Source organism: Poecilia reticulata, chromosome 1 (genome assembly GCF_904066995.2).
Source record: "Poecilia reticulata chromosome 1, P_reticulata-male-v2, whole genome shotgun sequence".
NCBI lineage: Eukaryota > Metazoa > Chordata > Actinopteri > Cyprinodontiformes > Poeciliidae > Poecilia > Poecilia reticulata.
In genome coordinates this window covers 25,146,872-25,166,240 of record NC_088830.1, presented here as the reverse complement: position 1 = coordinate 25,166,240, position 19,369 = coordinate 25,146,872, and the positions used below count along the sequence as shown (strand labels likewise).

General features: G+C 37.7%; 1 protein-coding gene across 1 annotated transcript in view; it reads right to left on the bottom strand.

Annotated features, from left to right (window-relative positions):
• Nucleotides 1-19,369, bottom strand: part of LOC103467751 (alpha-1,6-mannosylglycoprotein 6-beta-N-acetylglucosaminyltransferase B-like) — a gene marked incomplete at its 5' end in the record, with an annotated part of 122,526 nt that overhangs the window by 83,189 nt on the left and 19,968 nt on the right. The window contains one exon of the mRNA XM_008414418.3: nt 321-471. Within this exon, the coding sequence (XP_008412640.2) occupies nt 321-471 (151 nt within the window). The remainder of the gene's footprint in view (nt 1-320; nt 472-19,369) is intronic.

Here is a 19,369-nt window from a genome sequence, read left to right as displayed (position 1 = left end):
GTAAATATCTTTGGTCACTTTCTGAGTTGCATTGTCATCGTTTTCTCATCTTGGCTTGTGCTTTATGTCCATTAGAGGTAGAATGTTATTTTTATTTGCTTCCAAGTGTTATAAACAGAGGAGCTCTGATAATAACAATAATTAAAAAAGATACTTGCTACTCTTAAATTTTGCTGAGATGTTGTAGGAAATCAGAGCCGAAACTGTACATTTTCAAAATAAAACAAATATGTTTTGTTCATTTAATAACCATTACCATATGTTTAATAAATCGGAGTGCTATTTCACCAAAAGCCTGTGGCGTGAGGCAACTTTCATACCTGTTGATAGCAGAGCTGAGCTCATCCAGGCGCCTCGCATCCGACGTGGAGCTGTTGTCGAGTTTGGACAGCGTGTCCATCCTCTTCAGGATCACCTCCAGCATGTCACTGATCTTCCTCAGCACACCGCGTGACTCCACACCTCCCAGCACTGAGAGGAGAGAAGACCACAGAAGGAAAGACAGAAGGTAAATAAAAAGCTAGGACAGGGGATAAACAGGTGGCATAGTAAACAGTGAGCAAGGCAACCGTAAAGTTTGCAGCTTCATCGAAGGCTCAACATTTGTGAATGGTTGATGTCGTGTTGTTGTGTTTTATTTTTGTTCATTATGGTACAGATAATGACATAAAAGTCCCTTCCGATGGGTGACATGTTTATGTCCTAAAATACATTTGTCAGCAAATTATGCAACTCTGACTTTGTATAGCATCCAAGTATTCTGCTACCTTTAGTATATTTTATAAAGACAAAACGTTCTTATAAAGTTTATATGGATGTGTCCATCTAATATATTTAGCCTAGAGATGAGCCGAGAAATTAACTAGTGGATTTCAGAAATTAAAAGATGAATGGACAAATGGATGTCTGGTCTTGTGTGGACATCCTTTTACCTTTTACTTTTCATAAATAATTTCAAGTTGCTTAGATGGAAGGAAATGGACTTTCAATGTTTATTCAGTGGTGACTGAATCCCATTGTCATAAACATGACATAACACCTGACATGAAGAAATGTTCAGAAATGTTTATGGCTGTTGTAATGAAGTGTCATTTGGTAAATAATGACACTTTTAATGCAATTTTGCATTAAACATTGCATTACAAGTGGATTATTCAGTAAGCATTGGCAATGTTAATGGAAAATTGTTTTAAAGTTGCATCAATAGTGCATTATTGAGTAAATATTGATACTTCTAACGCAAAGTTGCATTAGAAGTGTCAATGTCTATTAAAGTAGTAAATGCAGTATAGACATTTACTGAATTATATTCAGTAAATGTGCATTATGATGCATTAAAGTGCATTATTCAGTAAAAAGACATTTTTAGTGTTAAGTCTCATTAAAGGTTGCATTAAAAATGCATTATTCTGTAAATATTGACACTTGTAATACAAAGTTTGATAAAAAGTTGCATTAAAAGTGTCATTATTTACCAAATGACATAACAGTCGTAAACCTTTCTTCATGTTCATGACAGATGTTCTGTCATGTTTATTACAGTGTCATGTCAGTCTTTTGCACCCCTTCAAATAAACTGAACAACTTGAAACCCTAAATCTGGAACCCGCTTAATTGAGACGTATCGAAACATGATAGCTGTTGTTCCAACTTTTCACACAAGTGTCAACATTAAATGCCTCAAAACCACATTATATTTTTTTATTAAGTCATAAAGGGACAAATAGGTCAGAGTGTATTCCAATAAATCCCATCAGAGCTGCATGGATGCTGGAAACGGCCAAATTTCAATGACAGACACCTCTGTCGAACCCCCGTCTGTCCCTTGACAAGCAATTACAGCCAATGGGCTCCGGGGTCTAAGAGTCCCTGCACAAGGCCAGCGTCTGTCTTAGTACCCAGCAGGAAGAGGACAAATTGTAACTTTAGTGAGTTATCACCTCAGTTATTGATGAATTTATCTGAGACTGACAGTTTCACATTCTCGTTGGCAACAGAGTTCTCTGTCATAGCGTGCTGCTGGATGGCTTCAGAAAACTTTATTACTGCCCGTTAATGCTGACGGTCTGAGTAAGGTCATTTAAACTTTAGATGAGGTTTCCTTACCTTAAGCTACACAATATTAAAATGTTGGTTAATGTTAATTGTGATTTGAAACTGATGAGGAGTGACTAAAATTATACTTTGAATGTCTTTAACAGCTGCAGTTATTTACTAGTTTGTCTCAAATCAGAATTTAAGGAACAAATATTTCCGTAAATATTCTATTTTTTAAGAATTAATCACTGCAAAGCAGACAACGGCTCATTCAAGTCTCTGTGGTAGATAACTGGAGACCATACTGGGAATGTCATCCCTTTTCCAGTATGTAAAGAATGGGAGACGAGGCATTTTTATTCCACCTCTGACTGTGTTTAACGCCATACAAAGGAAAAAGAACAAAAATGAAAAAGAGGGAAGTAAATTTGCCATTCCAGTGTCTTCAGAAAATATTTTAACTGCCTTGGAATTAATTACAATGAAAACACAATAATGCAATAAAAAGAAAATGCTGAACAAGCCATCATTTCACATGCGTAGTAATACGCTAGGAAATGGGTTATTTCATGAATTTGAAATTTCCTTATTTCTAATAGGGATATTTATCTAAAGAAACAACTCTTCCAAAGAGCTCATTATTTGGATCATAAAACAGACTGATGAGAAGCACAGCATGCAGTAGCAAGTTAATTTGTATTTGTGAATTGTTCCAGTTAAAATGCATGTCATGTCACTGGCTTGCAAGCAATGTGCTGATATTGAATCTCTATCAACATTTATACTGGCAAAAAAAAAAACAGATGGTTGTGTCACTGCTCTTGAATTTTTGTTGAACACAATGAATTTTAGTAAAGTATTTTAAATACTTGCTATGAAAAAAGGACAGATATCAGATTTGAATCCTTGTTATGCATGTCTCTGCATACTGTGAAAGGTCGGTTCAGTTTTCTTTGCAGGTCAAGATCAGTCAGATTGGATGGAGTGTATCGTGAAAATCCATCCAAACAATCTAAACCATCCACACCTATAGGTTAAGATGGCCAACTGTAGGCTTGCATTTTTGCAATTTCCTTTCAACTTTACGGTTATGCACCATTTCTTGGTGTTATATCAGTATATAAAATGAATCAAAATACACTGGAGTTTTTGGCTGTTATGTGAAACTAAGAGAAAAAGTTTGAGGAATAATTTTCCAGGGACCATAAATCCTGTAAGAGTGAAAGCTGTGGGCTAACAGCACCTAGCCTGTGGCATGCTTCTCCATGAGGACTTTAAATTCCTCACCTTGAATGCCTGGAATAATTCAGCTTCCACACTGTCAGTGCCCTGCTTTAGCAACCATATTGAGCAGAATATTTAGTGCAACAGCACATCATATTTCTTCTCAGGCCCTCCAAAGCGTGAAGCATGACCAGAGGCCTTGTTAGTTGCCTTGAATGGACTTCTGAAAAGTGAGAGGATGTTACCGTGCATGTGTGGATGTGGTGTGCGAGTTTAAATAGTGCAGCATGCTTGGAAACTAAGCGTTTTAAGCTGACCACTTTCAGTTAGTGTGCAGCTGAGGCTTGGCAGAGCAAGCAATTACCATTGGCAGTAGGAAACTAATCTGTAGGCCGGACAGAAAATATTACAGGATACTGAAACTAACCATCATGGCAGGTCTATTTCTTAAATATTAGCGATTTGAAAAATATCTCCTACGATTACTACCCAATAAGTATCTACTCTATAGGTCATAAAATGAACAGAAGTCATGGGAATAGCTCAATATGACGCAGTGCAAAGTTCATAGAAAAATGGAGCCAAATTCAGGACAAGGTGAAGGATTTAATCATCATCATCACTAAGGAGCGGTTTAAAGGCCATCACTGCAGATGAAATGTATTGAACAAGTTTTTATGTTGCCTAGAAATACCCTGATGACTGCAAGTTTTCAAATTGTTATTTCATGTATTAAGTGGAAAAATATTTTGAAAACACTATGTGGGATAATAATCACCCCCTTGGCCACTGCTGCCCTATGATTATTATTTTTTTGCTTCTGGTTGCTTTGCAAAACAGGTCAAGGTTGAGGCCATTCCACAAGCTTCATGTTGGTCTCAGCTTTCTGTGTTTGAGATCATCAGATCATTGGCCAACAGCAGCACCCAATTTAGCAAAACTTGAGACTTTAACATGGCAGTGATGTTCATGATACATTTTGAAAACCTCTGACCACAAATGAATGTGGAGATTTTTTTACTTCTGAGTTTTATCGACCAGCTGTGTATTTTATTGAAATCCTGCATTTTATTTTGTGGTAGTAATTGGTACAGATGTTTGTTTTTGTAAAAAAATAAAATAAAATATAAAAAAAGCTACATCAATACATTTTTTTAACGTTTAAATTTTGTTTATATTTCTTTAAATTCTGTCATAAACATACCAGAGTTATAATACTTAATACTTCTTCTGTTAGTGCCTTTTCCAGTGTGAATATAAATTGCAGGTGCAAATTTAAATAATATGTTTGGAAGAAGGCAGACTTCAAAAATGTAATTTTACAAAAACACCCAATGAAGCAACTTGTCATGTGATATGACAAATTACTGGAAGGAGACCAGTCCCCTCTCTCAAATCTGGAGAGGTTTTCTTACAAGGATTCATCTTTTAAGATTCATCCATAAACTCTGACCAATTCAGAAAACATTCCTGAAGCAAGACACTGCCATCACTACCTGGTGTATTTCTCAGCTTCATGATGCCGTTTATCATCTAACAAAGGTCTTTCAAATAACTCCTGTATGTAGACTTTACATATCTAGTACACAGGTGGACACTATTCTATATATAATAAGGTTGCTCCACATTTTGTTTGGTTGTAATAATAGAAGAGGATGGATACAAAGGCAACCAGAGCTTTTTTGGTTTCCAACTGTAGAAAAAAAAACATGAATAATTCTCCATAATAATCATATGTTGTGTTCTCAAATGAAATGCTAATAAAAGTCTTTCAATTTTATTGATGTAGTGATGAGTGTGAATATTTTTGCAAGGAACTGTATGTTGTGCAAAGTTGCATAATGAATAACATGAATCAATGCAAAGCAAAATATAAATATGCACTCATACACACCCAGTGCAAAAGTTACTCTGTGTGCCAGAACAGAATGGTGTTTTGATTGGCTGGGAGAGTGTTTGCATATTCATGAAAAGAAAAGTGTTCATGGTGTGATGAATGCTGACAGAACGGCCTGCAGGATATGAATTGATGCAGCTAAATCAACAGGAGACTAGTGCTATTTTGTCGAAGCACGCATAAACACACACACACAATCCACTTAGAAACAAACATCTCACCTTATTTCACACCTTCTGATAAATAAAAAAATTATATATACAAGGAAGTTAATTAATGTTGACATAGATACGTCAAAAAGATCTCGAACCAGAGCTTAATGACTTGGCTTCTTGGGAAGAGGACAACACTGCAATAGAAGCAAAACTAATGTCCACCCCCGTATGCATGATGGGCCATCAACAAGCTGAGCTGTTTACGAAGACATGCCAGTTTCCAAAATATCTATTTTAATATCGTAAAATTATTTCCTGAATTACCCAGACAGTGCTGTTTTAATCCACTATGATCTGGAAAACCAAACACAAAAATCCACCAGCGCACACCGCTAAGAGCAGACAACTGTCCTGAGGAAAATGAATTCCCAACAAGAGCAGCAAAAGCAGTTGGGTGGTCGACCCAAGATGCTAGACCTAGCAAAAGTTTGGACAGATGGAGGTTAAACAGGTGAACGAAAACGAAAGCACCGTATCATATATGAAAATCACTGGAAAGCGCATTGATTAGACTAGAGAGGACCACAAATGGGCAAACTACTTCCCGCTTCTGTCCTCTTCCTGATTTAATTTTCGCCTTTAGATTTTTGCCTGAATATTTCTCTCTCTCTGCCTCTCTACCTTTTCTCCAATAGTTCTGACTGCCAGCTTCATTTCATTCTTTGCCACTCTCTCGCTGATAGCAAGGCAATGAAATGACACATCATCCAACAAAGAAGAAAGGTTTATAAAAAACGGTTTAATACCTTGAGATCAAAGATGTTCATTTATTGTAATAAAGATCTGCAAGAAGTGAAAAAGGCTGAAATGTGTATTTTTTTTAGATGCAGAATGAAAGTAAAGTGAGCACAAAAGAAAAGGAGAGCAATAAAGTCTTGGGTATCAGATAATACAATAGCAGTAACATAAAAACAAAAGATTTCACACTAAAATACAATAAAATACTAGGAAATCTAGGAATTAAAAGATCAACGAGCTTTTGTAAAGTCAAGCTGAACACGTTTAGTAAAATAGGCTGACACAAGAAAGAGGGAAATGCCTCAGTCTCCATTGTTCATCTTGGATAAGCTTTTGAAATATTTATTCATTTGCTTTTGACATTTTCTCCCCATCTACCAAGCGATGTCATGGTAAATTTGATATTGTGAAGGAAAACGTGGTAGATAAGAATTATTTCAAGTCACAAAGATGTGAAAAATTGCTACAATGCTTGTTAACGCAGACACAGATTGTGCCTCTTAACTTGACATGGTTGTTATCAAGCTCTTGAGGCTCTTTGCGAATGCCTTCTGTCTGTTACTACCAATAGTAAGTCCCGCCCACTCCTCACAACTCTTAGGACTCACTACTGCCCAGTTCTCTGTCTAACAGGTCCGGAAAACCCCCAGAAACTCGGGTCTTACCCTAGCGATAGTTTGTGGAGAATTATCTGTTTAAACTGGGGTCGGAAAGGACTCGTCTAGCTCTGACTACCTTCAATCCAGAAGTTATGACCTTTTACAGTTGAGGGGCAATCCGCTGAGTAGCCCTCACAACGACATAACCCCTACAACCACTCCTGTTAACGGTAGCTCCTTTCCTAAAATAACGGCACTTGTTAACGGCTAGATTAAATTTAGTGACTTAGAGTTAAGTCCCAAGGTCATTATTTTAACACTCACCAGAGGAAAACACAAAGCCACCCTGTCTCTAGCATCATGTATATTGTTTTACTATATTCAGGAGAACCAACAATAATCGAGACTGACACAATTAAACTCACTGTTCACACTTCTCATTAGAATCTTTAGAATTATAATTTTATTAAGCAAGCTTTAGCAGGGGCATATAACAACAAATTAATTTCCAAGAGTTATAAAAGAAGCAAAAATATAATGAAATCAACTAGGATTAATCACCTCCTTTCCTTATTCTCATTCCTAACCTGTTTCACTAAATTCACTGAGCGAGGCTTTGGGAGAAGCTGGTTAACTCATACCCGATGGTCATTGCTCTCAGCAGCTGTAATCTTTCGGTGTCCTTGGTCAGAGTCTTTGTCCAGCCGGAGCAAAGTCCTCTTTACTGAAGAGAAGCGGAGAGAAGACTCACGCTTTCCATTGAACGTGCAAATTCTTTGTCCTTTAAAGACCTCCGTCTCTTTTCCAAGTCAGCTGCACCGGGGTTGAGAGCGTTGAGTAGAGGCAGAGGATTCGATCGGATCTGGAGCCAGGGGTGTTGGCCGGTGGAACTCGTCCCTTCTAAGCAGCGTGAAGTCGTGGAATAAGTTTCCCTTGGTCCCTCGGTGTAATCCTCCGCTGGTCTTTAGTCAGCTCCCTCTGATGATTCCGCTTCTGCGCTGCCGACGAAGAACCCTCGTTCTGTCCCGTACATTAGTATTTATGCCCTGTGTTTCCATGGAACCCGCCCATCGCATTATGTCATTGCCTGAGATCATGCAAGGCAGGGCTGCCGGTGGAAAGCACCGGGCTCTTTCTCAAGTTTCCAATGACTCATCCCTACCTACTCGCTTCATCGGGGCAGTTCCCTTTTTCCGTCGACCATCTGTTTCCAATTCTGCCGCACCCTTGCTTTCCTTCCCCATTTGGTGACTCACCCCTCGCCTTTTGCTCAGTGAGAAGTATTCTTATGATTTTTAATAATACATACTGACTTTATATAATCATGTTGTTTGTTGGTTAACTCAAAAGTACAACCATTATCATTCACCTGATTATAAGTAAAGAACATTGACTGATTAGGAGTACAGAGTATACATTGCTATAACATTTACTTAATTAAAATTACAGAGTACATGTTTTGATCATTCATTACAGACATTTCTTCATTGGCATGAGTATCATCACCTTATAATCACTTAACATTTATAATCATCATTTAATCATTATTTGGTATACTGTTATTTCCCAGGCCTTTATTCCATTTTTCTGCGTAAACCTGGACAGATCTCACACCCATACCAGATTCCTCGACACCCCCTCCGTGAGATCGGACGGGGCTTCGCAGAAAACATAAGTTCCGACTCATGTTAGAAATGAAAGTAGCTGCTTTGAACACATCTTCGGGTTCTTCTGGGATCAGAGCAGCCTCTCAGAGGTGGGCAGAAGAAACATTATCTAGTCAAAATATTTTTGGTATTTTCCAAGGCATTCAAGTTATTTTTTTTCACTATTTGAGTCACTTCAATCAGTCAAAACTATTAAAAGTGTTTGGGCTGTAAACGATTTGTCATAATTGCTCTTGTCAGTTTTAATAAAACAGCATGTTATGACAAAACTTGACACCGTCGATGGACTTCTGTGATGGGACAGTTGCTACTTACACAAGAGCAACTGTGCTGAAACATGTTTGTTACGACCCGGCTCGGCCAGGGGAAAGGGAAATAACATTAAAGAAACCTAGGTGGTAAGATTTTACAGTTTAGGAGTTTATTGTTTGGGTTTTGACAAAAAATAAAAAGGTAAAACATAATAATCAAAAGGTAGGGACTTACAACAAAAATGTACTAAATAAGAAAATCCACAAAACAATCAGGGTTGTAAACCAAATATCTTAAACAAACAAAAACAAACTACAAATCTCTAACAGAGATTCAAAGATCCCTCACAGGGACAAGACGAGCTAGCAAGAGCTGGCAAAAACTAACAAAAGCTATCAGGGCTATCAGAGTTTACAAAGTCAGTTGACAGCAGTCAACCAAACAACAAACACCCAAAGTGGCAAGCTGTCTAAACAAAGAATCAGCCGCGCCTTCTCCCAGGAAGTCCTTGGTTTTTAAAGGGGAGGCCTCTTCAGGGATTGGTGGAGCTGGCAATTGATGAGCCAATCGCTGTAGGCCTCAGGGAGTGGCACAGGAAGGCAGGGCTGCATCCACTTCCTAGTGGAGTCAACTTGATTAGAAGCTGCCGATGGTACAAAAAAAAGGAAAAGAAAACATACACAAGGCCACTGGCCGTAACAATGTTAAAGTAAATTATAACATTTCCACTTATTCTGAAGTATATTTCGGAACTTATCAGAGCTTCTTCAAAAGGAAAATATTAGGGATGGTAGCATTAATCAAGGTTTTTCATGACTAAACTTGGTGTGCAATACCTCTTGTAGGTCTACAGTTTGTGCTTTATAAGAATTAGATGCTAATTACCGTATTTTCCGGACTATAGAGCACACCGACAAAGTAAAAAATAAAAAATAAAACTGGAAACTTACATATATAAGCCACACCCTGCTATAAACCACTGGTATCTCCGCCGCTCTCGGTTTTCCACAATGACTCAGCAGAGGGCCGCTTCCTTAATAAATCTGCTATTAAGGATGTAGCCCTCCGCGGTTCTCCACCGCCGAACCACGGATTCGTTCACGCCGTGTTTACGTGCAGCGGCTACCGATCTGTACTGCCAGATCGACAACTTTCAACTTAAAAGCTGCCTCATATGAACTTCTTCATGTTGTTTCCATGATGAGGGGGTATGAGTTTCAAAACATTTCTCTGTCGTGCCTGTTGCTAGCATGTGCTTGTTCTAAATGAAAATTAGCATTTTCTTTGATTTCCAAGTTTGACTTCCAATGATTCATTTTCTGCTAAAGCGCCCCCTGGAGGTTGAAGAAAAATCCACAGAAAAGCTGCACCGGGCTATGAGCCACATGGTTCAAAGCGTGGGGAAAAAGTAGCGGCTTATAGTCCGAAAAATACAGTAACTGCTTTATGAAATTGCGTGCTTTTCCTAGGGCATATTTTGTGCTGGTTAAACTGGTTATGTTTACAGTGAGTTGGTAGGTCTTCACTAATATCCAATGTTTTCTGAAAGATCAACATATACTGTCACAGAGTACATAAACAATCATTAGATGTGTTAAAATAATTTCTGTCCTGTTGATAATTTAGCAATACTTTCAACTTCCTACATTAATGCTTGTAAAGTTTTTTTTAAAAAAAGCTAAACTTCCATCTTCTTTATGTGCTTTTATGCTCAAAGGATGTACACTAGGTCTTACACTGGAAAGAAGGAGATAGATGTACTGCAGCACTATGTAAATAAACAGTTTATCACCTGGAATGCAAATCAGGTCTCTGTACTGTTAAAAAGTTATGTGTATGTAACTGAGCAAATAATTAGGTTATATGAAACCTCAGAGGCATACTAATTTTTACCCCCATTTCCACATCACTGTCTGTCAGGAAGACATTTTGCAGTTGACTTTTACAGTTTCAGTTCTGCTTTGTCTGCTGTTCTCATCTTCAGCACTAATACAGCTGCAGGGGCCGTTTCACCTGCAACCATGTCTGTTTACGCAAGTATGATTGAGCTTTACATTTTACATAAAGACTGGCAGAGATTAGAAAGGTTTAAAGTTTAAGGTATAAAATTATGAGAGACTAATAAACTGGGGAAGAGGAGGACACAAAGGGAAAATATGTGTGATACGACCTTTTCATTATTTTGTCCCAGTACACATATCCAGCTCAGCAACAACAATAAGGGTGTGAATGCATATAATCAGGAAAGGAGAGCTGGTACACTGTAGATTTAATTAAAACTACTCCCTCGAAGTTTCTGTAAAATCAATCAAACTTTCTTTAGATATAATTTATCATTTAGAGAACTTGTTTTCATTTTCAAGTCTCCAGGATATTTCTTGTCTATATGGTTGGGCTCACTTAGGAATGTACTCGTAGTACAACCTGCACCAATGGCATTTTTCCAGTCAACACCAGAGGGAAGAAGTTGGATAACCATCCCATCACTCCGCAGCAACATATATTCACTCCTTCTTCATTGTTCCTGTGTCATTCTTTTCAAAACAATCATGGCTGACAAACTTGGTGTCCTACTGTTAATTAAGCAAACGCTCAAAATTTGAATTATAGCTTACATCTCACCTTCTTACTTGAGTCTTCAGAAATGATTGTTGAGACGCAATTATGCCTCTTAGGCAAAATATACCCCACTCACCACATCGGTCTTTTTATAAAAAACACACAAAGATGCCAAAAAGTTTACTTAATCCTGTTGTGAAATATTTTTGAAGAGGGTTTATTATAAATTATAAAATGACATTGCGTTTGCTTTGAACATGTATTTACTAAGAGCTATTCATAATGAAGTATATTTGTTGCTCATGGTCAAAATGGCATTCCATCTGAAAAATACCAACTATAAAAGCCATTATGTTCAGTCCAAGTTGTAAAATAACTTTAGTTGTGTCAAAAAGGGCAGTAGGGTAAAAAGCTAAAATAATATTGAAATTTTGGCTTTTGTTTTTTTCTTCTGTACTCATTAATGTGCTCTGATAGACTGTACATCAGTCATTGTCATCAACCAGTATGAAGAAAACTTTGACCTCAAGTATTTTTTTTAAAGTAATGAAAAAGTCTTGTACAATTCCTTATTAAAACTCTTAAGTGATTTGTTAGAAATATGCAAAGAATAATATTCAAGCAATTTGTTGGTAATGCAATAAAAAACATTCTGGTCTACATGCGTAAGATGATAGCCGAGCCCGATAGGCAGTGCTATATGAACTGTGTCTTCTTTGCCTCTCCACAATCACTCACTGTAACACCTAAAGGCCCCCAAATCAATCAACATCACAAAGAAACATGGTTGCACTGCAGCCCTGAGGGAGGGATAAGGGAAACACAGAAGAGAAATGGAAAGAAAGCACTTTTTGATGGCTGTTTATTGATTTAGGAGAAATTGGAACATCAGGGTGCGCCAAGTCTAATATTAAGGAGACAGAAAAAAAACAAAACTTTTTTTTCCTTCAGTACTTTAAGGTACAATATGCATAAATAGTTGATGGCTTTAGAATTTGCTGCACATGTAGATCTACCATCTATTGTGATCCATCACTGCAATGACCAAGTACGTTCCTTACATTATAGGCATATTTTGCGTGATCTCAACATAAAAACATTCAGAACATGAAATGAACAATTTTCTTATCAATATTTCTCAGCACTCTTTTTTCACTCTACTTTAATTTTGCACTGCTTAATTCAGATGCTGTGAAACTATTTGAACCATTTGGACATTCCCTCTCTTAATATCAACCTGTTCTGTCACATCTCAATGACCAATGTGTGCTTTGTATTCATTTTCTCTTTTAAAGAGATCCCATCCCTCACAGTTGCCGACTTGCAGAATGGCCACATACATTCTCCTTTGGCATCTTCGGCTCCTTAATCCCCTTAAATCTTATCTAACAGCGTCTACACTTCTTTCTCTCTGGACCCATAATGCTGAGCTCTAATTCAGTCTTCAGGACATAGATTAGCATCTGTCAAGGCTTTGCTCTGTGCTGGGAGCTTCAGCGGGACCTTCTTTTTTTTTTTTTTTTTTTGGTGCTCTGGCATGTTCACTCATCCAGCTTACTCTCATTCATAGGTAATGAAGCAAATGACTGGAGAAACTGTGTGTGAAAGATGAAAACTGACCACCTAAAATCAGAACGGACATCCGGGCATGTGATACTGGAGGGAGAACTCGAAAGATGGGAGTCTACAAATGTTTACAGGGAACAGCTGTGTGGCAGAAGCCTCCCTGCTTGCGGCCACCACCGGGCCATGTGATCAGCAGAGCAAAGTCAGTGGGCGACAGCTCCTATGTTTATTTCATTGTATTGCTCAGAGTCGGGTACATTCATGCAGACTACAAATAGAGACTGTCGATTCTAAAGAGTGATTGTATTTTAAACATATGTCACAGAACTCATGAATAGGCCTTTTCCACCAGCACCGATCTAGTTCCCAAATGCGTTTCTGCTCCTGTTTTGCGTGTTTCCACAGAAAAAACAACGCAGGCAGCACAGAATAGTTTTTTTTTCCTGTGCAAACTGTGACATCACCTGTTGGCTGGTCAGCAGCTGGAGAAAAAGCCCAGTTAGCTTAACAAAGAATAAATAAGCAGAGCAGCGAGTACTGCAGAAGACATCCTTCCTCCATCGTCGCCTGATAAGCATGCCGCCACGCAGAATTATAAACTTCTCTATTGTTTTACGACTTTAGTTTTTCTGTTATGTGCAGTAGGAGAGAACACTGAGTGATTAGCTGAAAGGTCTGTGGGTTGTTAAATTAAATGAAGATACATAAACGAAGTAGTAACCGGCACAGATCAGCCATCTTGTTGTTACCCCGTCCTGCTTTGTGCAACAACCTCTTTTTTTTAAATTTCCTTTATTTAACGAGGTAAGAAATCTGCCACATACAAAATAACCTGGTTACACAAAAGTAAAAACAAATTAAACACGTTTGCTGATGACGTAAACTTGGTTGACTAAATTGGAGGAAATGGGCGTCGGCTCTCGCACTGAACTTTTAAGGCAACAAAACCAATTTAAGAACAGGAGTCGCTTCAGTGGAAATGCACTGAAAGAACAGCAGGAATAAATTGTACATCACAGCTTTGTAGAGGTGTAAAAAAAATCTTTAAAAGGATTCTTCCTTTTCTTAATCCATTCATCCATCTGTTAAGTTCAACTGCAGACATTGAGGACTATTGTGGTCACGCGCTGCTTATCTTCCGAGACGATACTTCATCGATATCTTCAGAACAAAAGAAGTTTATGTAGTGCCAATAAATTACTTGTTGAAGTAGAGCATGGCCATCAAACAGAGGAAGATTATTCTGGCTCTTATATTAAGGATATTGATCTTCAGGTTATGAACCATATGCCATGACCGCAGATGGGGGTTACGGTGCAGACAGAGTGAGTTTAAGGTTGTTATCTTTCAGCTCAGCTTTTTCTTTACCACAGCAGAACAGAGAAAGATCCTGATTTCAGCAAATGAAATCCCAATCGGTCTCTTTTGCCATCACTCACTAAGACACCAAGAAACTTGAACTCGTTCTCTTGAGGGAAAGTTTCTAAACTGGAGGCAGCATTGTACCAAAGATGCATATAGCAATTCTTATACTCTCTTATAAAAAAAAACTAATAGTTTTTTTTCCTGTGCAAAAAAACTAATAGTTTTTTTTTTATCTTGAATTTTTGCGATGCTGATAAAACCGTCATTTAATTTTCCACCATATTCAGATAAGATTGTAAATGTGATTTTAATTAAGCTTGATCCTTTTGGTACTTGATTAATTGCATTTAAAGTTTAAGTCTGACGTGCATAATAAAGAATTGGAATAATTTTCTAACTTTTTAATGACGATGTCTATTTTGTAAACTTAAATTAAAAGCAGGTGTCCTAATTATAAAATAACTATGTTTATCTTTGAAATATAAAGTGAGAAGTTTAGGGAAAAAAACCCAGAAAGAAAGCAAAGACAAACAAACAGATGGGGGAAATCATGAATTAATGATCAGGCCAGATGACGGAGTGTGTAATAGGTGTGTGTTGAATTCGACTAAGACAAGAGTGCCCTCTGCTCACAGCTGACTTGTTGTGTAATCTGCAGCAGGCTGCTGCGTCTACCCGCTCCATCTCTGCGTCGCTCCGCACCTAAACACTCACACACAAATCAACACATAAATATAGCAAAGCTCAGTCTCTGCTCTGATCTGCCTTCCTGCCACCAGAAGCTGACAGCCACGTCAGCTACAATTAGCTTCTGAGCTTCTGTGGTCTCCTACTAATTGCATTATCTGTCAGCAACCTGAGACCCAACTGGGTTTTTTTTTTTTTTGGCGGATTTTGATGTGCGTATGAGTTGTTAGTGTGGTGACAAACATTGCTGGTCATTTAAAAAGATAATACTATTACAAGTGTCCTGTGGTCGTAATAATAGCAGCTCACTTTAATGTCCAGGCCGGGGCACAGCGTAGCAACAACAACACCATGCTTGAAAAGATCAGAAATATTAAATCCCAAAGGACGGCTGATCAGCTATTTATGAATTCCCCTGGAATGTGGATGATGTTCTTTTTGAAAAATTGATGGCAGCAACTTGACAGTGCCAAGAGAGTTTGTGCGAATCGCATGCGTGTTAATGTGCAGGCTTAGAAATACAAACCGTTGCGCTGGTTCTTTGTTAGCTCCATTTTAAATAAGAGTCAGCGTCGTTGCCTGCTCGTTATTTGTGCTAAAACATAAAAGGGAATATTACACAGCTGTATACAGAGGTTTACATACACTCATTAGGAGAATTGTCAGTAATATTGAGCTAATAATAATTTATTTGATCCATTCACCTTTTTACCCAGTGAAGTACAAACTTTGGAAATGTGTGTTTTCTTTAACATATTAATTTATTTTTGATTATCTCTAACAGAAAAGGTCATCAGTTTGTGTAGAGGTTCTCAGAAAAAGCTGTACATTAATTTGAGAAAATCTCTCTCAGAGCTAAGAGAGAAACCACACACTTTCTAACCATCAACAAGCTCCTGGCAGGATTCTAGCTGGATGTTTCACTATTCTTTCTGGCAGAAGTTGTTGTTAAAGCTGGCTGGTTTCCTGACAAAGTTCCAACCTTTAATAACACATATGCACAAGTTTTCAGTAGGGTTGAAGTCAGGACTTCAGGTCGGCTGTTGACAATTACAATAACACCTGTGTTGCAGCAGTTCACAGTTTGTTGGGTTTTGGGTTGTTGTTGAAAATCTAAACCAATTTCTGTGTGGTTGAGGACAAATGTTTGGACCTTGTACAAAATTTGAGAAAGTTGACAAACATCGCAATAACTTTCTTGTTTGATTGTGAGTCATTTGTAATTTATCTGAGCACTACACAAGCTGATCTTGATTTGCTTGTAGGAAATTCATCTAGGAATGATGAAAACAAACTATATTGACATATTCCATTCAAAAATCGTCACATGCAATTAAGGTAAGATAAGAGGTACAGCAGTAAATGCTTACTAGAGGAATCTAGGAATAATGTCAAACATTTTTTTAATTAATTGCACAAAAAAGCATGAAAGTGTTAAGCAGTTACCTCATTTTTCAGCATAACAAAAAATGACAAACATATCCACCAATGTTGTTAAAGCTATAATCTTACACTATACATTGAATCTCCACTCTTCATGCAATGAACCTCAACATCACCAGATGCTATATTTCTATTTTTCTCATTTTACCATAAATTCCTTAATCAAATTTCAAATTGCTTAGAAGAAATGAAGAGATTTTTCATGGTCCGGTAGCAGTTTGCTTGCTTTGGCTTCATTCATATCAGTTTGCAACAAAAACTGGTTAAGCATTGCAACTTGCAATATCCATTGAAAGTCATAAGTTAAAGACATTTAGTTCAAATCCAAGAGTAGTTCAATTCATCCGTTCTTTTACATGTTCTAAAACAAACTAATGCAAATGAATTGTTAAAGATCCAAATGTTTCTGAGACAGGCCACACGAAAACATGGCAGAAAATTATATTTCACTATTCTGTAGCAATAGAGTTAGATTCAGTTGGGAAGAAAAAAAACAGCTATATACACAATGGGTCAAGTGTGGATTACAAGTTATTCAACTCAGGCAAAAATATCCCAGGAGATGTACTGTAGTACAGCTGGGTGCAGACATGTAGATGTAGAATATTTGTATCGGTTAAAAGCATTTATTTTATATCTGAATGTAACATGGATTTTTTTTTTTTTTTTTTTGCACAAAGCCGTGTTGAGGAGCTCCAGGCAATTTTCTTCATCGATTTGCAAAACTGCCAGTGCTCAACTGCTCTGAAAGCGTGTGGGTAGTTAGCTGTAAGTGTGTGTGTGAAACAGAAAGAAGGAGACTGTGGGCTGGCACTCATTTTGATATCCTATAAGCTTACAAATATAAGACAACAAGATTGTATGTGTAAACAATCGCCAGTCGGGCTTCTGGTCTGACTCATATTCCTGGATTCATATGCTCAGGGCTGGACACATTTCATTCTGCACAGACTGATAGCCTGACTCCAGTGGGAGTTACAAAGACCGCCTCGAGCAGGTCCATTAAGGAAATGAGTATGATCAATCAAAATACATTAATCCTACTTGATCTCCCAAGGCAAATTAAGAAATTTAAATCAGGACCAACACACCCACACGCACACGCACACTTCTGCTCAAAGTTAGACATTAACATGCCAAGCGATAGCTGTGTAATTGCATTTTACTGTTTCAATTGTTGAGAGGGAAAAAAGTACCGGCAAGGGTTGTACCTCGAAGCAATAATTTGCATTTTATTTCTGTTTAACTGTGTGTCTTAATTTATTTGTTTAGAATGCAAAGGAAATAAATGAATATCTTTGCCGTTACATCAGCCCTTAATTTCTAAAACAGTTTTAAAGGCTTATTCCCAGAATTAGCCAGGGGACAGCACACTGATTAAGCCAGAAGACACCTCAGTTAAATCTAGAAACCTGATTGGTAAAAATGTATTTCTTTAAGGAAGGAAGCAGCAGGGAATATAATCCCTTTTGCCATGATTGGTGGGAAAGACTCGTCAACTTGGCACTTCTGAGAGAAGCCGACATGTTTACCATTGAATAAAAACCGATACATGGAAATTTCCATGGGATTAACTTGTAAGAAATATATAGTCTTCAATATACGTATTAGATTTTAACTTACTGCAGAGGTTGTTGTGTTTCCAAACAAAGAAGGGGATGCACATCTTTAAGCTTTGACTGTTGTGGAACCAGCTCTGAGGATTAGTTTTGAAAGAAACAAAATGTCCTCTCCACCTGTGAGGCTGACCCAGGGCTCTACCACCTGGGGCTCCAGAACCGCATGTGGCGCTTTGGGCCGTCCACAGAAGCTTAACAACTTTCAAAAATGATATAGAACTCAAATGTTTTCCTATATAATAGCAATAAAAAGATCTTAGATGTGCACAGAATAAGTATTTTTTCCCCCCTCAATTATGTCTTTATATTGCCAACTATATTTCCAGAAATATTGAATATTCAATTCTATTTTCCACTGAAATGCCAAATTAAATGGAATTTTTCTGGGATATTAATCAGAGTGAAAAAAATATATGTCTATAAAAAATAAGTAGAATATAAAACATCCATCCATCCATCCATTTTCTTTGCACCCTTGTCCCTTAGTGGGGTCGGGAGGGTTGCTGGTGCCCATCTCCAGCTAACGCTCCAGGCGAGAGGCGGGGTCACCCTGGACAGGTCGCCAGTCTGTCGCAGATATAAAACAACCAATGTACTAAATGTAATGTCATTGCAACACCCCATATTTTTACTGATACATTTATTTCCTAAGCTGCATCCATCATAAGGAGAAATAATAACTTAATTAAGCCAAAAGCCTGATTTCAATGTGCACTACTGCCACACGCATCAATAGACCACCTGAGAGAACAAAGCTCAAGAGTTCTAGCTGTAGCAGCTTCCAAACAGAGACAATGTGTTGCAGGTCATATCACTTATAGATAATAGTACTAACAAGAAAATAAATCTAGTTTTTTTTTTTTACAAATATGTAACAGATATTTGCCTAAGGGATGCAAATTTCTTAGCAAATTATCAATGTATTCACAATGAATACCATGTTATGCAGCCATAATTCATCTACATCTTTTCTTCCTGCGTCAGTCATTTACACAAATGTTAATTTGTACTGAAAACAAAAACATGAGTGTTGTGGACCAGAATATTGTCAACTGAAAAGGAGATCATCAACCAGTGCAAAATGCTAGACAAGAGTCCCGATAATCTGTAGGTTTAAAATATTTTTAAAAAAGCAATATGTCTAACTGTTTCATAGTTTGCCCTGTGACCCCATAGAACAGAACTAATGTCGTCCCAGATGTAAATCTCAGAAAAGCAACTACCCAACTGCACTGACTGCGAAGTGAGCATCTCTGGTGGGGAAAAAAGATGCGCTTTTAAAACTGTTCTGCTTCAAAATGACTCATTTCTCAGCAGACAAATTCTGAATCCTACATGACAAGAAACAACGGATGAGGCATTTGGGGAAAACGGGCTTTGGTATGTTTTTTTCTTTTTCTTTATATTTCCTGAAAAATAGATGGGCCCCATCATCTGAGCTGACAGGTAACGCAGTATGAAGTTTTCCGCAGAGGAAGAGAGCCCAAGGCTTGGCAGCTTA